At 52.1% G+C, this 16,402-nt stretch overlaps 2 protein-coding genes across 2 annotated transcripts; one reads left to right on the plus strand and one right to left on the minus strand.

Moving 5' to 3' along the window:
- Nucleotides 1-2,811: 2,811 nt before the first annotated feature.
- GUCA1B (guanylate cyclase activator 1B) lies at nucleotides 2,812-6,746 on the plus strand. The gene is made up of 4 exons (XM_056511343.1): nucleotides 2,812-3,015; nucleotides 4,221-4,370; nucleotides 5,934-6,048; nucleotides 6,619-6,746. The coding sequence occupies exons 1-4, from the start codon at nucleotides 2,812-2,814 to the stop codon at nucleotides 6,744-6,746; spliced, it is 597 nt and encodes a 198-aa protein (XP_056367318.1).
- Nucleotides 6,747-12,318: 5,572 nt separating this feature from the next.
- GUCA1A (guanylate cyclase activator 1A) lies at nucleotides 12,319-16,092 on the minus strand. Its single transcript, XM_056511398.1, has 4 exons — nucleotides 15,895-16,092; nucleotides 13,770-13,919; nucleotides 13,177-13,267; nucleotides 12,319-12,479 (listed from the first exon to the last, which is right to left on the minus strand). Exons 1-4 carry the CDS (start codon nucleotides 16,090-16,092, stop codon nucleotides 12,319-12,321), a joined length of 600 nt encoding a protein of 199 aa, XP_056367373.1.
- Nucleotides 16,093-16,402: the final 310 nt, after the last annotated feature.

The following is a 16,402-nucleotide window of genomic DNA, read 5'->3' on the forward strand; positions in this document are numbered from 1 at the left end:
CATGCAGGAGTTTGTCAGCACATAAGAAAATCTTTCTGGCAATAAGCAGAAGACAAGATGTGTCAGTGCTCTGTGTTGGGTTTTGTTAAAGGTACCCGACCATTCCTGATGTGTAAATCAGGGGACAGCTGCTCCTGGAATAAAACACCTTTGTTATTCCTGCTGTATCAGAGCATGCAGTGATGGGACAATTTTGGGAGCAACTGGGAAGAGACACAGGGAAGCACTGGGCTGAACTCCAGGCCAAGCTCTGAAGGATCTTTGATCTCTCCTCTGATGGGTCAGCACAAAAGCCGCCCTTCATCCTCCCTGCATTCCTGCTGTCCACGCCTCCCTCCTGCCTGGCGGAATTTTGGGATGCTTTGGGCTGGCTGTGTTTGAGTTGATGCAGTGGAAGGAGCCAGCAGCTCCTGCTGCCTTGGCTCTGGGCAGGGCTGGAGCTCCCGGGCTGGGTTTGCCCTTCCCAGAGCCACTGGAGGGACACTCGAGATGAACGAGGGGTCCTGGGGCAGCTCAGGGCTGGGCGGTTTTAACAAATGGAGCAGCGTGGCAAAGCAGCTGGGTGAGGATGCTCCAGCCTGGGAGAAGGTCCAGCCCTGCCTGCAGTGTCCCTGCAGTGTCCCCTCTGGCAGCTGCCTGCCAGCACCCTGTGCCTCTGCCACAGCCTCTGCTCCTTCCCAGCACCGACACAGATGCCAAACAAATGACTCTTCCCAGCCCTCTGCAGGGCTTGGTGGTTGGTTTTTTTTTTTTCCCTCTTGAGTTTCTACCAGGCTGTGCTGAAGCGTGTGGCAGCACGTTGGGGCAGCAGCTGATGGGAAATAAGCTGTCTTTTTCCATGCTCTTGGCTGGGAAACTCCACAGCTCTGGAGCTGCAGAGGTGATAATGCAGGGATAACTCATCAGGCAGGGCTGCAATCAGATGTTACCTTTAACTGATCATCCAGTGTTCACTCTGACACAACACAGAGCGTTGATCCTGCTCCTTCAGGGGCACAAACAGCACCAACCTCTGCACTGTAGTGTTTTCTAGAAATTGTTCTTTTATTTTTACTTCTCTCTGCCTATATTTACCTCTACCTGCCTTGGTTTTTTTAATCAAATTAAGAGATCTTTTGACTGATAAACTGGACCTTATGAAGTGACATCCTGCTGGCTGAGAGACAGCAGCTCTTTCAGTACAGTCTGCAGAGCACACAGAGGATGTGCAGAGGAATTTTCATGCCAGGAGCTATGGGATTTACTTTATTTCAGTGCCAAATTAATATCACTGTTTTATCAACACGATTGTATGTCATGATACCTGCAACAGCAGCAGCTGGGCTTTGTACTCCAGGTCTCTTGCAGCCCTTTGTTCCCAGCTGGAGAAGATTGCAGTCATCAAAACAAAAAGGAACCATTTTCTCTCCTGGGAACAGATCACCAAGTTCCCATAAGGCAAAACAAAATTATGCAATGAGTCAAGACAATGTCCTGGGCATGTGGAGTCTTGCTGTGTGCTCTCAGCACTCACATTCCAGCAGGCAGCTCCGTGCAGGAGAGCAGCACAAAATGGTGGAGAGGCTTCACCCCAGCACAGCCCCAACTCCCCAGCTGTGCTGCAGGAAAAAGGAATGGCCAACACCAAAAAAAAGTTCCAAAAACGAGCAGCTTAAATCATCTGGGCCTTGGCATTAGGATAAGAGAATCTGTAGTTTCCTATTAATGCTGCTCCAATCCTCTTAATGAAGATATTGGGTTGGCTTGGGCACATTTATAGCTCAGGTCATTCTTTCCACTGGCACAGATACTGGTTGGGTTCAGAACAAGTGGTCTGGTGTCCAGGAAAGCTGGTGGCTCCTCAGGAAGAGGAAAGGGCTCTGTGTGTGCTGAGAGGAGGGGTTGAGCCGTGGCTCTGAGTGGGGCTGAACAGGAGCCCAGGGAAGAGCTGCACTTTGTGTCTGTAATCAAAGCAATAAATCAGGGGGAAGGGGTAAAGCAGGAGAATTTCCATGGACACAAAGAGAGGAAGGGATTAAGGAGAATATGCTCTAAAAAGATGGAAATAAACAATTTTAGCTTAAAGCTTTAAGATGGAGATGTGACAAAAAGAGAATATGAGTATATCTAGGTGCCTTCACTAATTGTCTCACAGCCTACAGTAGACATTCAGTTAATTTAATCCATCAGCAGGTTTTTTAATGGAAATATTTGTTTTCTCAGGGTTCCCTCTCTGTGGTTGTTGTTTTCCCTATGCCCCATCTCACTGAAGCACTGAGCAGGTAAATTACCTGCAGGTAATTTAGCACAGGCAGGTAAAACAAGCCAGCATTGCAAAGATTAATGTTCCTTCCCCTGTAATCCCTTTTCTCCCCTAGAAAACTCTGCAGTACAGGGAGTGGGGCTGTGTGTGGTGTGCACAGGGAACCTCTGCTCCCAAATTCTTTGACAGGGAGGTATTAATGTGTAGAAAGACCCTGATCCCCTGGAGTTCACTCCTAAATAGGGCACAGCTCAGAACATCTGAAGGTCTCTGGGGCTCATGGGTGGGAATCTCCTAATGATCTTTAGTTATTTTTATCCGTGCCCAGTGCTCAGTGCTCTGGGGCAGAGGAGCCACTCTCAGATCTCCTGGGGAGCACAGGCAGCAGCCAGGAGCTGGGCAGGGGAGGAGGAACAAGAAAATAAAGCACAAAAAAGGGAAGGTGGCACAGCAAGACACAGCAGTAGCATCAGAGAGAGGCACGAGACAGCAAGAAGGAAAAGAACAAAGGGCTTGGGCAGGGTTTTTCTTCTTTTCCTTCTGTTTTTAACCCTGCACTCCGGAGGAGAATGGGACAGCAGTTCACCAATGCTGAAGGGGAGCAAGGAGAGATTGATGTTGCAGAGCTGCAGGAATGGTATAAGAAGTTTGTGGTGGAATGTCCCAGTGGGACCCTCTTCATGCACGAGTTCAAGCGGTTCTTCGGGGTGCAGGACAACCAGGAAGCAGAAGAGTACGTGGAGAACATGTTCAGGGCTTTTGACAAGAATGGGGTGAGTGCTGAGAAGGTTTTACAGCTATTTGTGTCATAATTTCCAAATCTGATTTCTGCAGTGGGGAGGTGTTTGGGCTGTGCCCACCCTTGATGGGACTGAGGTGGGGGCAGGAGAAGGACACAGGCTGGCCTGGATTTACCTCCTTGAATCTCTACCTAAATTAAGGTCAGATTGTCCCCTTTAGGGATGAAGGGTGGATTAAAAAGTTGAAACTTAGGCAGTCACACTTTGAACACTCAGATAGCCAAGGCTCCCACATGGCAAAAACATTTCTCTGTGGAGATAGAGGGGAAATGACAGTGCAGGCAAATCCTACTCAGGCTTGCTGTGTTGGAGGAACTGTCTGTATCACATATGAGCAGGTGGTTTGTAATAAAATACTGATTTTAGCTTTGCTTCCCAAAAGCACAGGAATGCTGAACAATTCAGACATTCTGATTTTGGTTCCCTTTGCTGTATTTGTCTTGAGGCACCAGGGGAAGGTGGGGTCTGTGGTTTAGTCCAGCTCCTGCACCCCCTGCCCTGCTGCCACGGGGCAGAATGGTGGAACTCAGCTGCCCTGGCTGAGTTCAGTTATTCTTTTCCTGAAGCTCTTGTCCATATTCCAGCTGTGGGGATGCTTGTTCCTTCTGTCAATACAGGAAAAGGGGACTCAGGTTGTTCAACTCTGATCAACTCATCTCCTTTTAGCTCCCTTTGAAAATAGGGTCAGAATCTCATTGAAGAGGCAGCAAAAGTCAGTTGGTGGGAAAGGATTTAAAAAGGCCATGAAAGGTATGGGCAGGTCAGGCTTGTCTCAGAATTCCAAGTTGTAAAAACCCAAATTCCTGTGAAAAATGAAAGGTTCAGGTCCCAAATTCTGCTCTGAAAGCTGAGGAGAAGAGGTAGCAGAGCAAACTGCATAGAAGCTGAAGTCCCATTCCTGATTTATTGGATTTTCCCAACAGGACAGAGATTGTTTTTAAGGATGCTGGAGCATGGCAGGATGGGGGAGGAGGAGCCAGCCCGGGTGCTCAGGGTGTGTCTGTGCCTGCTGCTGTCCTGAACTGCTGCAAACCTTCCCCAAAGTGCCAAACAGCCCCTGTCCCATGCATTATCCTCCTGAGAGTTTTACCCAGGTTTCCTGGAAGCTCTAAAGCACTTTTCTATCAACTTTCCACCCAGGCAAGTGTCATCCAGCTGCTGTTTCTCTGTTGCCACAGGATAACACCATTGATTTTCTGGAATATGTAGCTGCCTTGAACCTTGTTTTGCGAGGGAAGCTGGAGCACAAGCTGAGGTGGACGTTCAAAGTGTATGACAAGGATGGGAACGGCTGCATAGATAAAACTGAGCTGCTGGAAATCGTTGAGGTAAGTGGGCATTGCCCAATCCCCTTTTGAAGCAATCCCTGCTCTTTGGCAATGCTCTGAGGCCTTTGGGGTTGGTGATAATCAGGTTTCAAAGCTGCTGGGGATGGTGATGGAGTGAAAATGCCTGACCTTGGTGAAAGGGTTTGGAGCCTGCTGAGGTCTGAGGGCTCTGCTGTACCCACTGGGGCAGCCTCTGGCTGCTGGGGATCCCAGAGCTCTGCTCTGCCTTTCCTTTCAGCCTGTGCTGCCTGGGGAGGAGGGTTGCTCCCCATGCCCTCCCTGGGGCTGTGCCCTGGCTGGTGGATGGTGACAATGCCCTCAGAGGCACCAGTTAGTGCCCAAATCCCTTTGTACTGGTGCCTGTCTGGGTTCCTGCTGTGTCCTGCACTTGGATTTAACCGTGTGGAGGTGGAGAAGAGACCTCTCAGTGATTCCAGGCTTTGATTGGCAAGGTGGGAGCTGCTCTTTTCTGCCAAGAGACAGAACAAGGGGAAATCACCTCGAATTGCACTAGGGGAGGTTTAGATGATTATTAGGAAAAATGTCTTCACTGGAAGTGCTGTCCAGCCCTGACACCAGCCCCTCCATCCCTGCAGGGTTATAAAAGCTGTGTAGATGTGGCACTTGGGGACAGGGGCTCGGGGTGGCCTTGGCAGTGCTGGGGGAATGGTTGGGTTGATCCTGAAGGGCTTTTCCAACCTGAAGGGCTGTGGGGCTGAGCAGACAGCCAGGCACAAGTACCTGTGCTCTCACCTGAGGTGGGATATCTTGGTGGCTGTGCTGCAGTTCCCTGCCCAGCAGTGCTCAGGGGGCTGAAAACCAGGCTTGTCCCTCACCTGAGATCCCAGGGAAGTGCAGGAATTTCCCCGTGGGCAGCAGGGCCTTCTGGCTGGGAAGGTGAGCAGCTGGTCACCTGCAGCAGCAGGTGTGGAAGCAGGACAGCCTGTCTGGGCCATGTTCATTGCAGTTTGAGGTCAGCCAAGAATTGCCCAGAACTGTGAGGCCACTGCTAATCCTCTCTCTGGGAAGACTTTAGACAAAACCCTTCAGCCTAAGCAGTAAAGGTAACAAAGGTGCTGCCACGGGAGGAGAAGATAAAGTCTGACCCTTTCCTGTGGCAAAGAGGAGCAGAAGCTGTGGGTCAAAACATGTGCTGAGCCAGGCTTGATCTGCAGCCTCACACAACTTCCCCAGAGAGAGGGCTGGGCTAGTCCAGATGGGCCTGGCTGTGGATGTGAGCAAAAAATCACTCTCAAGGCTTTTGATTTTTCCCATCTGTGAAACTCTGTCTTTGTTCTTTGCAAAGGAACCCTGAGGTCTGAGCAATATGTGTAAGGAGAGCAGCAGTGCAGCAGCTTCACAGAGCAAATGAGATAATTAATGAGCAGTGAGCATAGGGTAAGGTCAGAGGTTCCATTCCAGATCTGAGGCTCTTGAGGGGCAGATCCTTCCAGAAAGGTCAAACCCCAGCCTTTGAAAAGGACTTTCACAGTGATGGGATGATAACAGAGTTCACTGCTTTTAATTTCCCAGTCCTTTTCCTAATTTGTGAACCCCTTTCAGTCCATCTACAGGCTGAAGAAGGTGTGCTGGTCAGAAGTCGAGGACAGGCCCCCACTGCTGACACCAGAGGAGGTGGTGGAGAGGATTTTTCAGCTGGTGGATGAGAACGGGGATGGTGAGTGCTGGGTGGCACAGGCTGCACTCCTGCCTGCTGAGAGCTCACCTGAGCTGAGCTTTGGTCCTGGGTGCCCAGAGAGCTTGGCTCTGCTGTGTCACTCACCATGGACAGCTGGGTTTGGTTCTGCTCTGTTCCACAGAGCCAGGAGTGTCCTGGTGGAGCAGGGTGACACCTTTCTCGTTGTTATTTTAATGTAAAATACCGAGGAGTCGCTGCTCGGGCTGGATTTTGATGTCACTCAGATCCCATCCTCTAACAGCCCCCGGCAGCCAGAGGGCAGGTGCCAGTCCCAGCACAAAGAGCTGAGTAAGAACACTGGTTCCAGTCAGACTGGGACCTGCAGGACCTGACTGGCCCCGGTGCTGGAGGAGCCTGGTGAGCCCCGGCAGCGTCTGGAGGCTCCCGTTGGGCTGGGGCAGGTGGGAACAGCCCCTGGCCCGGCAGAGCTGGGCAGGATCTGAGATCGTGTCTGACTCACGTTTTATCTGACACGTGGGTGGAACTGCTCCTCCTGCTCTCTTATCTCCTGTTCTGCTGCCCACCCGTGCCCCCTGCTCTCCCCCACAGGGCAGCTCTCTCTTGACGAGTTCATTGACGGAGCCAGGAAGGACAAGTGGGTGATGAAGATGTTGCAAATGGATGTGAACCCCGGGGGATGGATCTCTGAGCAGCGGAGAAAGAGTGCTTTGTTTTGAGAAAATTCGGGTTTGGCACAGCTGAAATCCTGATGCTGACCCTTCCTCTAGCCTGGTAGTGACTTTCCTTTTTAATTCAATCTCAGCATCCAGACGAGCACTGGAGTGGTTTAAGGAGCCGTGTCTCGATGTAAAACCCGCGTGCTGAGCACTGCTGGTACCCAGGGACTATTTCTGGCCCATGAATAAGTCTCGCTGTGTACACAACGCTGTGTTTGCCAGCTCTGCTTTTTGGTTACACCCCAAGGAACAAACTTTTTGTGGCTTCCTGCAGCAGACCCTGAGCAGGGTTTGGGGCTGGTGGCAGACGGGGCTGGGAGGTGAGGAGTGCAGTGGTGCTGTCAGCAGTGCTGCTGCCACAGCTCATTCCTGCAGCACAGGGGCTCTGGCAGGTGCTGGACGTGCAGGGCTCTCTGTGTGCTCTGAACCTTTACTGCTGCTCGTGTCACATTCCTGCAGACCAACACGCAGCCAGCAAAAGTGAGAACTGGATCAGAGGCAGCAGAGCTGAGGGAGGGCTGGGCAGGAGGAGCAGCTCCTTCCTCTCCCTGCTGGGCACCAGAGGCTGCTCCTCCTGCCCGGGGGGATGTGAGTGCAGACTCTGCCATCCCACAGCCCCACTCAGAGCAGCAGCACAGCACAGCACAGGGGTGACTGTGCCCCTCTGAGCCCCTGGCTCCTGCACAACCATCACTCTGAGCAGCTTCTCCTGCTCTGGGAGCAGTGCACGAGCTCAGGGAGCTCCAGGATTTCCACTGCACTGGGAAAAGTTTGGTGTGGCAGCAGAGATGAGGGTTTTGCTTGGAAGTGTCTCTGCAATGAGAGGATTTGTGCTGCTCCGTTGGCAGGGCCACAGAATCATAAATGGTGGGTGGTTGGGGTTGGGAGGAACCTTCAAACTCCTCGATTTCCAACCCCCTGCCCTGGGCAGGGATGCCACATCAGGTTGCTCCAAGCCCTGTCCAAACTGGCCTTGAAAAGTGGAAAAAGTGACAAAAATTCCAGTACAGTGGTTTTACACTGGACTTAATTTAGCCCCAGACTACAGATACAAAATTTACACAAGCTGCAGTCTGAGCCCTGCTGTTCTAACCTATGTTTCTACATGGATGTATGTGGGAAAAAATTTGGGTTGAGTCAATATTTTGGTTCACCTTTATTGAATTTACTGATTCATTTAAAAGAAAAAACTTCCCAGGAAAATAGCATGAGTTTGTCTGTTCCTTTTTAATTTTCCCATGGGATCAGTGGACCAGGTCACACCAATGAAAAGATTTACTACCCCTTTTTGTGGCCTTTAATTAGGACTGCAGTAACTGTCATTAGCTGATTAGTTTGCTGGTTTGTGGTCTTGTCAGTTTACCCAGTGCTTAAATTCCATGGGGAAGTGTTCAGGATTAGACACAATCAGTGCTACATTTCCACTCTGAAATAGCCTTTCTGTGAGTTCTCTGTAAATACTGAGCAGTTTGTGGTGTGCTGACTTATCAGAGCTGATTAGACCTGTGCTTTCTGGTCAATAGTTTATCAGCCCAAGATCTGAAAGAAAAATCTGACTTCTGACTTGAGAGCCTGGGTGAAAACATTCACTTTTATTGATTATCCAGCTTGTGAAAAAAAATGTTTTCATTGTAGGATAAAAATCTCTGAGAATTCCTTACATTTCAGCATCTCAACCAAGGTAACACACCCTGCTCCTTGCAGGGATTTAGAGAGGCTGTTTAGTTCCTAGAATTGCATTTTGCTGGTTCACTGAAATGCTTCAAATTCTCCAATTCTGCTCACCCAGACTCTGCAGGGGCAGCTCGGGGACCCCCAGGCCAGGCGCCCTCCCCTGGTGAGCACTTGTACAGATGTTGGCAGAAGTTTTGTAAAACAAGAATTGAATAAAGAAATATTTATTAAAAACCTTTGTTTCATAGTATTTGTTTGTTAATTAGGTGAAGACCTGTGTAAGCACCTGAGCATCTGACTGAAACTGTAGCCTGTGAGTCTGATCTATTGAATTTAGGGGAGGAGCTGGGTAAGACAGAGATAAGGCAGAGATGACGATGCTGTTGCAGAGGCAGAGGAGGGAAGGAGCCTCTTCTGTTTAACTTCCACGTGATGACAGCAAAAACCGTGAGAGTATCATTAAAAAAACCCAGTATTTCTCAGTGGAACTTGAAAGTGGTGCTTAAATGGAGTGAGCTGACTGCTGCAGTCAGATGTGCCCTGTGACCCTGCCAGGAGTGGATCAGGACCCCTGAGGGCTCAGGGGCTGGGTGGTTCCGTGCCCTGTGGCCTGGGCAGAGCTGGGATGGAGGTGCAGGGGCTGTGCTTGTGTCAGAGCTGGCAGGACCCATGGAAAATGGTTCCTCTTATCAACTGTGTAATCTTTGCTGGAGAAATGGCGAGCTGCTTTGGCCTGAGCGCTATTTTAAAGCCCTGGGTATAAACAGCCTGACCTCCTCCCAAACCCCAACACTCTCAGCAGGCTGTTGATGTCAGGCACTTTGCATAATCCATTTCCCAGATTTAGGGCCCAGTTCGAATTGGATTTCACTGATCCGATTTCTTTCTGCTCTAAACTGGGAAACAGGCTGGCTTGGAAAAGGCAAATGCCACCTGACTTTTCTGGGCTACCATCTGCTCTGTGCTGGCCAGGGTGGAATGGTGAGGCTGGAAAGCTGGAGCTGAGGCTGTTGTTGAAGGGAAGAGGGAACAGGAGCCGAGGAGGCATCACATCCTAAAATGCTCTGGGAGATGCATCCCTGGGCAGCAGGAATGGAAGGCTGAGAGGAGAGAGGATCCCTGCACCAGCTCTGGGCTCAGCCCTGCTCTGTGTGCAGCTGAGCTTTGGGCTGCCTGGGGGTAGGGTTTGTGTCCAGGTCATTCCCGAAGCACCTTTGGGCAGATTCCCTTCAAAAATGTCCTGTGGAAAGGCAGAGTGACCTCCTCAGCCCTGGTCACTGCAGGCACTGCCCCTGCTCTCAGTGCTTTTCTTACAGCACCTCTGCTCAGCTCTGCCATGGCAAAATTCCTTTTTCTTCTTTCCTCCCTTTCCTTCTTTACCTCCCTTTCCTCCTTTACTGTCCTTCCTTCCTGCTTTCATCTCTGCTATTCCTCCCTTTCCTTTCCTTTCCTTTCCTTTCCTTTCCTTTCCTTTCCTTTCCTTTCCTTTCCTTTCCTTTCCTTTCCTTTCCTTTCCTTTCCTTTCCTTTCCTTTCCTTTCCTTTCCTTTCCTTTCCTTTCCTTTCCTTTCCTTTCCTTTCCTTTCCTTTCCTTTCCTTTCCTTTCCTTTCCTTTCCTTTCCTTTCCTTTCCTTTCCTTTCCTTTCCTTTCCTTTCCTTTCCTTTCCTTTCCTTTCCTTTCCTTTCCTTTCCTTCCTTTTCCTTTCTTTCCTTCTCCTCCCTTTTCTTTCTTTTCTTTTTTTCTAAGCTAAGTGCAGCTCAGAAGCTTAGAGTCTCTCAAGTGCATCCCTGGTGAAGCTCCTGCACCTGAGGATGTTCTGGGGTCTGAGGGGTGCTGTGACAGCGCCCGAAACCTGCGGGAAAGGGACCTTGGGAAGGGCTCAGAATGGCTTTTGTGGCTTTCTGTGCCTGTGGGATCAGTGCCTTGGGGGATCCGCTCGGGTTTGGGGTCCCGGGGCCGATCCCGGCGCGCTCCCGCTGCTCCCCGCGCGGCCGGCAGAGGGCGCTGCGGGACGGGCGGACACGGAGCTGGGGGGGGAACCGGGGGGGTCCCAAAAACCGGGATGGGATGGGATGGGATAATGGGATGGGATGGGATGGGGATGGATGGGATGGGATGGGATGATGGGATGGGATGGGATGGGATGGGATGGGATGGGATGGGATGGGATAATGGGATGGGATGGGATGGGATAATGGGATGGGATGGGATAATGGGATGGGATGGGATAATGGGATGGGATGGGGACAGGGACATCCCTTTTAGAATAACTTCGGCTTTGTAAATAGAAATCTGTCTGGTCAAAGCTGCTTCTTGCTGCTCCTTGGGTGCAGAGGAGAAGCTGAGGGAAGCTCGGGCGGGGCTGACGGTGTCTGTGCCCAGGGAGGGTGCTCAGAAAGCCCACGCTGAGCTCAGCTCCCTCCTCGTGCTGGTGCAGAGCCAAAGGCTCTGAGTTTTGTGCTGGTCATCTGTGGGGGAGTTGGTTTTGCTGCCAGAAGGAGAGTTACACTCTGAGTAACCAGCTCAGCCCACCCCCAGTGAGCTGCTGCCTCTTGCAGGGCTGCGAGTGGACAAGCTGGCCCATCGAGGGCTCCTGTCCAGGGTGCTGTGCTTTGTGAGCCCGGGAACAACCCCAGAGCAGCAGCTTCTGTGCTGGTGTGAGCCACTAAATCTGTCCTGCTGGAAACAGAAGAATTGATTGGAAGAGAGAAAAGCATGAGCTGAAATAATATTGTAAAACATCTTTATTAGTTCACCATAGGACTAGAAGTACAAAAACTTCCAGGTAAAACTCTGTCAGATGGAAAAGACACACAGGAAAAACAGTCAGGAAGCTGCTTATGAATTGCAAACACCCAGTGCTAAATAACAAAACTCTCAGCTGGTGTCCTGTGTTGCTTCACCACACCTGGGACTGCTCCTGTGGGTGAGGAACCTCCCTGCAGGAGCTGTTTGGGGTGAGGCCGCTCCTGCAGCCACCCCTTTGTCCTCTCTGGGGTCCTGGCAGCCCTGCCCCAGCGCCCAGGGCTGCAGACAGGAGCACTGAGCTCCACAGGCACGGCCCTGAGCCCACCTGCAGGCGATGGGCGCCAGGGTCAGGGATCCTCAGGGACCTGTGGGTGCTCTGATTCTCCCCCTCCAAAACCCACACGGACACAGGGGTCAAAACATCCTGCTGCTCGTTCTCCAGGTGCTAAAACATGCAGGAACAGGTTATTGCATTGCTGATTATCTGGAAGCCCTTCCTTCCTTCCAGATGCTTCAGGGAGAAACATTTCCTTCCAGTCCAGGGGGTTGTTTAAAAAAGGCACCATTCGATGTTTTTAATGCTTTTAAACAAAGAAAAGCCACTGCATTCACCTGTTCCCTTTTTCTAGCTCATGAATGTTTTAACTCACGTTATCACTAATCACTGCTGAGCAAACAATAACGAATGAAGGAAGGAGTGACCAGAACTCATCATTTGCTCTGGAAATACACATGGAAGGAGAAGGTTTGGATCTGCTTTTCCAGGACCCCTCTCACCGGGGCCAAGTCCTGGGCAGCCCCGGGTTGGACCCCAATGAGGGGGGGCAGCCAAGCCTCGGTGGGAGTTTTGGGGTGTTTTTGGTGCATTCCTGCCCTGCACGGGCTCTGCTGCTCCCCTGCCCAGGCAGCACCGGCTGTTTCCTCTCTGAGCTCAGCAGCAGCAGCATCCAGAGGCCCCGAGGCCACCCCAGGTCCGTGTGAGATGAGCCCAGCTCTGCACCCCCTCCTTGCAGACACCTCTCCTGTGGCTGCCCGGGCACAGCCCCGTCCCTGAGCTGTCTGTCTGTCTGTCTGTCAGCGGGGGTGCAGCCCCACAGCCCGGCCCGAGGGGTCAGTGCCAGGGGGACCCCGCGGGAAAATGTCCTGGGGGCTACTGAGCATCCTGAGCCTCCTGCCCCGCCTCGTGCGGGTTCTTGCCGTCGTTCTGGATCAGCCGCACGATGTGGGTCAGGTCCAGGCTGCGGGTCAGGATTTCCAGCAGCATCTCGTCCTTCTGCACGCCCTCCATGAACTCCTCCAGGGACAGCTCGCCTGCAGGGCAGGTTCACAACGATCTGTTAAACCCCAGCCTCGCTCCTCCCCGCGCTGCTGCCCCCCAGCATGGGCACGGAGCCTGGAACTGGGCTCTGAGCACTGGAACTGGGCTCTGAGCGCTGGAACTGGGCTCTCAGCACTGGAACTGGGCTCTGAGCACTGGAACTGGGCTCTCAGCACTGGAACTGGGCTCTGAGCACGGGTATTCGGCTCTGAGCACTGGAACTGGGCTCTGAGCGCTGGAACTGGGCTCGCAGCACTGGAACTGGGCTCGCAGCACTGGAATTGGGCTCGCAGCACTGGAATTGGGCTCTCAGTACTGGAATTGGGCTCTCAGTACTGGAATTGGGCTCTGAGCACTGGAATTGGGCTCACAGCCCTGGAATTGGGCTCTCAGCACAAAAATTGGGCTCTCAGGACTGAAATCGGGCTCTCAGCACTGGAACTGGGCTCTCAGCACTGGAATTGGGCTCTCAGCACGGTGCATTCTGCCCAAAGTCCAGCACTGACCCCACCCAGGAGGGGCTGTGGGCACTGTCCCTCTGGGGATGGGGAGCTCAACCTTCACTGGGTCACCCTCTGCCAGCTCTCTGTCCTGGTGTTTTGGGGCTGGCAGCAGCAGGAGCTGCTCTGGCAGCTGGAGGGCAGGAAGGGGGAGGCAGCAGCAGTGGCACTGCCCAAGGGAGGGCCTCACCATCTCCGTTGATGTCGATTTTGTCGAACACCATGTCTGTGAACTCCTCTGCCGTCATCTTCTCGTTGCAGCGGTTGATGGATCGGATGGCCTGGGGGAACGAGGGGCACAGGCAATCACTGAGGGCTCTGCAGGTTTGTGTGTCCATCACAACATGACAGGCCAAACTCTTTCTCAAGGCTAAAACTTGTTTTCAGGCAGTTAGGCTTTGAAAGGAATAAATCCTGTCTAAAAATCTGGAGATTAAAATCACCCAGAAAGGCAAGCAATGCTTTACGAGATTTAGTGGGCATGCTGGGATAAGCCAGAAGCCATTCACCTCTGCAAACCCTTAGATTAAATTCAACTGCTTATCTGGGCCCCAGTTTGAGTGAAGAGGGTTGGAGAACCTGCCAGGAGAGGATGAGGGGCTGCAGGGTGTCCGAGGGGTGTGGGAGGCAGAGGGAGGACGGGCAGAGGGCAGGCAGTAGGTCTGGGCACTGGCTGCTAACTGCCCACGGGATTCTCTGGGCTGGAGGTTCCTGTGCCAGCCCCTCTGGCTCCCTGCACCCAGTGCCCAGCTGTGGCAGGAGAGCAGAGCTGAGCACACTCACTTTGATGATGTTCAGCAGCTCAGCACGGTCGATGCAGCCGTTCCCGTCCACATCGTAGAGCTTGAAATACCATCTCAGCTTCTGATCCACCTTCCCCTTCAGCACCAGGCTCAGGGCTGCCACATATTCCATAAAATCTATGTAGCCATCCTAAAAGCAGAAGGTTAGAAGCAAAGGTGAGATTAAAAGCAGGGTGTCAGGCAGTAAGGGATTTTCTTGGTCACTTTTGGAAGTCCCCACTGGAATTGGTGCCTCCACCCTGAGAGCAGGGGCTGGTGGAGCACAGTGGTTAAAGCCATGGTTCCACCTTAATCTGTGCAGAAATGCTGTAGAATCATAGAATTATAAAATCATTAGGGCTGGGAAAGGCCTCCAAGATCATCAAGTCCATCCTTGCGCTGTTACATGTAGGGAAGGCACGGACTGGGTGGGTGGGCCTGGCTTGGGGACTGAGAGCTGGCCTGTGCTCAGGGAATTAACATGCCAGGCATTAATTAGCAGCCCAAATCAGTGAGAATTCAGAAGTCAGAGAGGTTTTTGCAGATGAACCCTGATAAACTACCCAACCTCATCCTACCATCACACACCTACAGCTCCTTTCTCCTGCCAGGGGGGTCTCATTTCCAGGAGTGGAGTCAATTCAGGAGTCACCCCAGCACTGCTGACACCTCAGGCTGGGAAGGTGTTTCTCTGTCCCTGTGCCACTTCTGTACCTGCTCCACGTTTGGAGCACAAACACTTTTATCTCTGACTTTGCTTGTGGGTGTTTGCCCACCCCAGCTCACACCGCGGTGTTTGAGGTGCCAGCTGCACCCAGGGTGGTGGAACCAGTGCAAAGCTGCTGCCAGGAGCTCACAGGGCACCAAGCTGCCCCAGACACTGCCCATGATGCCCACAGCTCCCAGAAGGGTGTTAAAATCCATCCTGCCTACCAGAGCATTCCCATGGTGCTCTGAAGGGTTCTTGGAAGGGTTCTTGCTGTGGTTCGTGGCACTTCCCTGGCACTGCCCAAATCCCTGTGGAAGTGGCACTGGGGACATGGGATGTGGTGATCCCAGCAGAGCTGGGTCAGCAGCTGAGTTCAGTCATCTTAGGGGCCCTTCCCAACCTCAGTGATTCCATGATTCCCACTGCCATGAGCAGAGCAAAAATCAGGGTTTAGTCCATGAACAGGCACGCCCCCATGCCAGGGCCACTTCCAGAAGGGATCATCTGCTTTATCCCACTGCTGCAGGAGCCAGATTAGGTACAAATAGCTGCTAAGCCCCATCCCCAGCAGGATTTCCGGTGCATCAATTCCTTTTCCAGGCATATGTTCAAACAGGGGCATCGAGCAAGGGAAAGGCCAAGGCACAAACCAAACACCTGAAGGATTTAGGGCCTGATTTGCATTTTTGTCAATGGGATTAATGCCACTAAGCCCTTTGGGTTGCCATAAAATAGATTCCTCATCTCCCAGGAGGTGCAATTTCAGGTCATTTGTAAGTAGAGGAGATGCAGTTTCCTGTTGGGGACACAGCATCTATCTGCTTCCCTGGCACAGCTCCTGAGCTGGGGGAGCAGCATTCCCAAATATCTGCTCTGGGGCTGCATTCCCAAATATCTGCTCTGGTGCTGCATTCCCAAATCCCTGCTCCAGGCCAGCCCTGCTCTGGGGTCTGGCACAGCCACAGCCTGGGCTGCAAACCCTCTCCACAGAGAGCTCCTTATCCCATGGAATAAAATCAATCCCAGGGCAGCCCATTCACAGTTTCAAACAATGCCAGCAGCCCTCACTGCCCCTGATGAATGCAGCCCTTGTCCTCACAGAGACTGTCACAACATCCAGAGTTTAAGGATTAAAGGGCACTTCATTTTAAAGGGATCAAAGACTGCCAGATAAAACCCCACTGTTATAAAAGGAAAATATCAGTTTGGAAGAAGCCTCTGCGTCCTTGCAGAGCAGGCAGTGGGTGAAGAGTTTTTGCTGGCACGTTTCACCTTCCAGAACTGATTCTACAGTTTATGAGGCCACAGTAAATCGGGCTGTGCACACTCAGAGCAGTTTGTCCCTCACACCCACCCAGCCCCAGCCCAGGGGATCCCAGGGCGCAGTGCACGGCCGAGTGGGAAGGACAATATTTACCTTATTAAAGTCAAACGTCTCAAACATTTGCTCAACGTATTTGTTTGCTGCTGGACTCAGGTTTTTCAAGCCAAAAAACTGTTTGAACTCGTAGAGGGTGAGCTGGCCAGAAGGACACTCTGTCATGAACTTCTTGTACCACTGGTGGCACTCGGTGGTGCTCAGCTCCTCCACGGTTTTCCCGTCCATGTTCCCCATCTCCACACCAAGTCCTGGTCCCTTTGCAGCCAAAAATGGAGGCTTTGAGAAATTTAGGGAAAAAAAAAAAAATCTCACAGTTCTGCTTCTTGCCTTCAAAGTCCAGATGTGCCCAGCACTGCAGGGGTCATCAGGAAAAGCCAAAGTTCCTGGTGCTGTACAGATTCCAGTGGTGATGGAGACTCGTCTCCCTGGGAAAACCCAAAAGCACAAAACCCTCTTTGGAGGGGAAGGTGACATTTAAGTACCAGCAAATCCCTCCCCAGCCAATTGGGGCTGGGCTGGGGGTTGTGGGCTCCTGCCAGGCATT

The sequence above is a fragment of the Oenanthe melanoleuca genome, chromosome 26 (assembly GCF_029582105.1).
Source record: "Oenanthe melanoleuca isolate GR-GAL-2019-014 chromosome 26, OMel1.0, whole genome shotgun sequence".
Lineage (NCBI taxonomy): Eukaryota > Metazoa > Chordata > Aves > Passeriformes > Muscicapidae > Oenanthe > Oenanthe melanoleuca.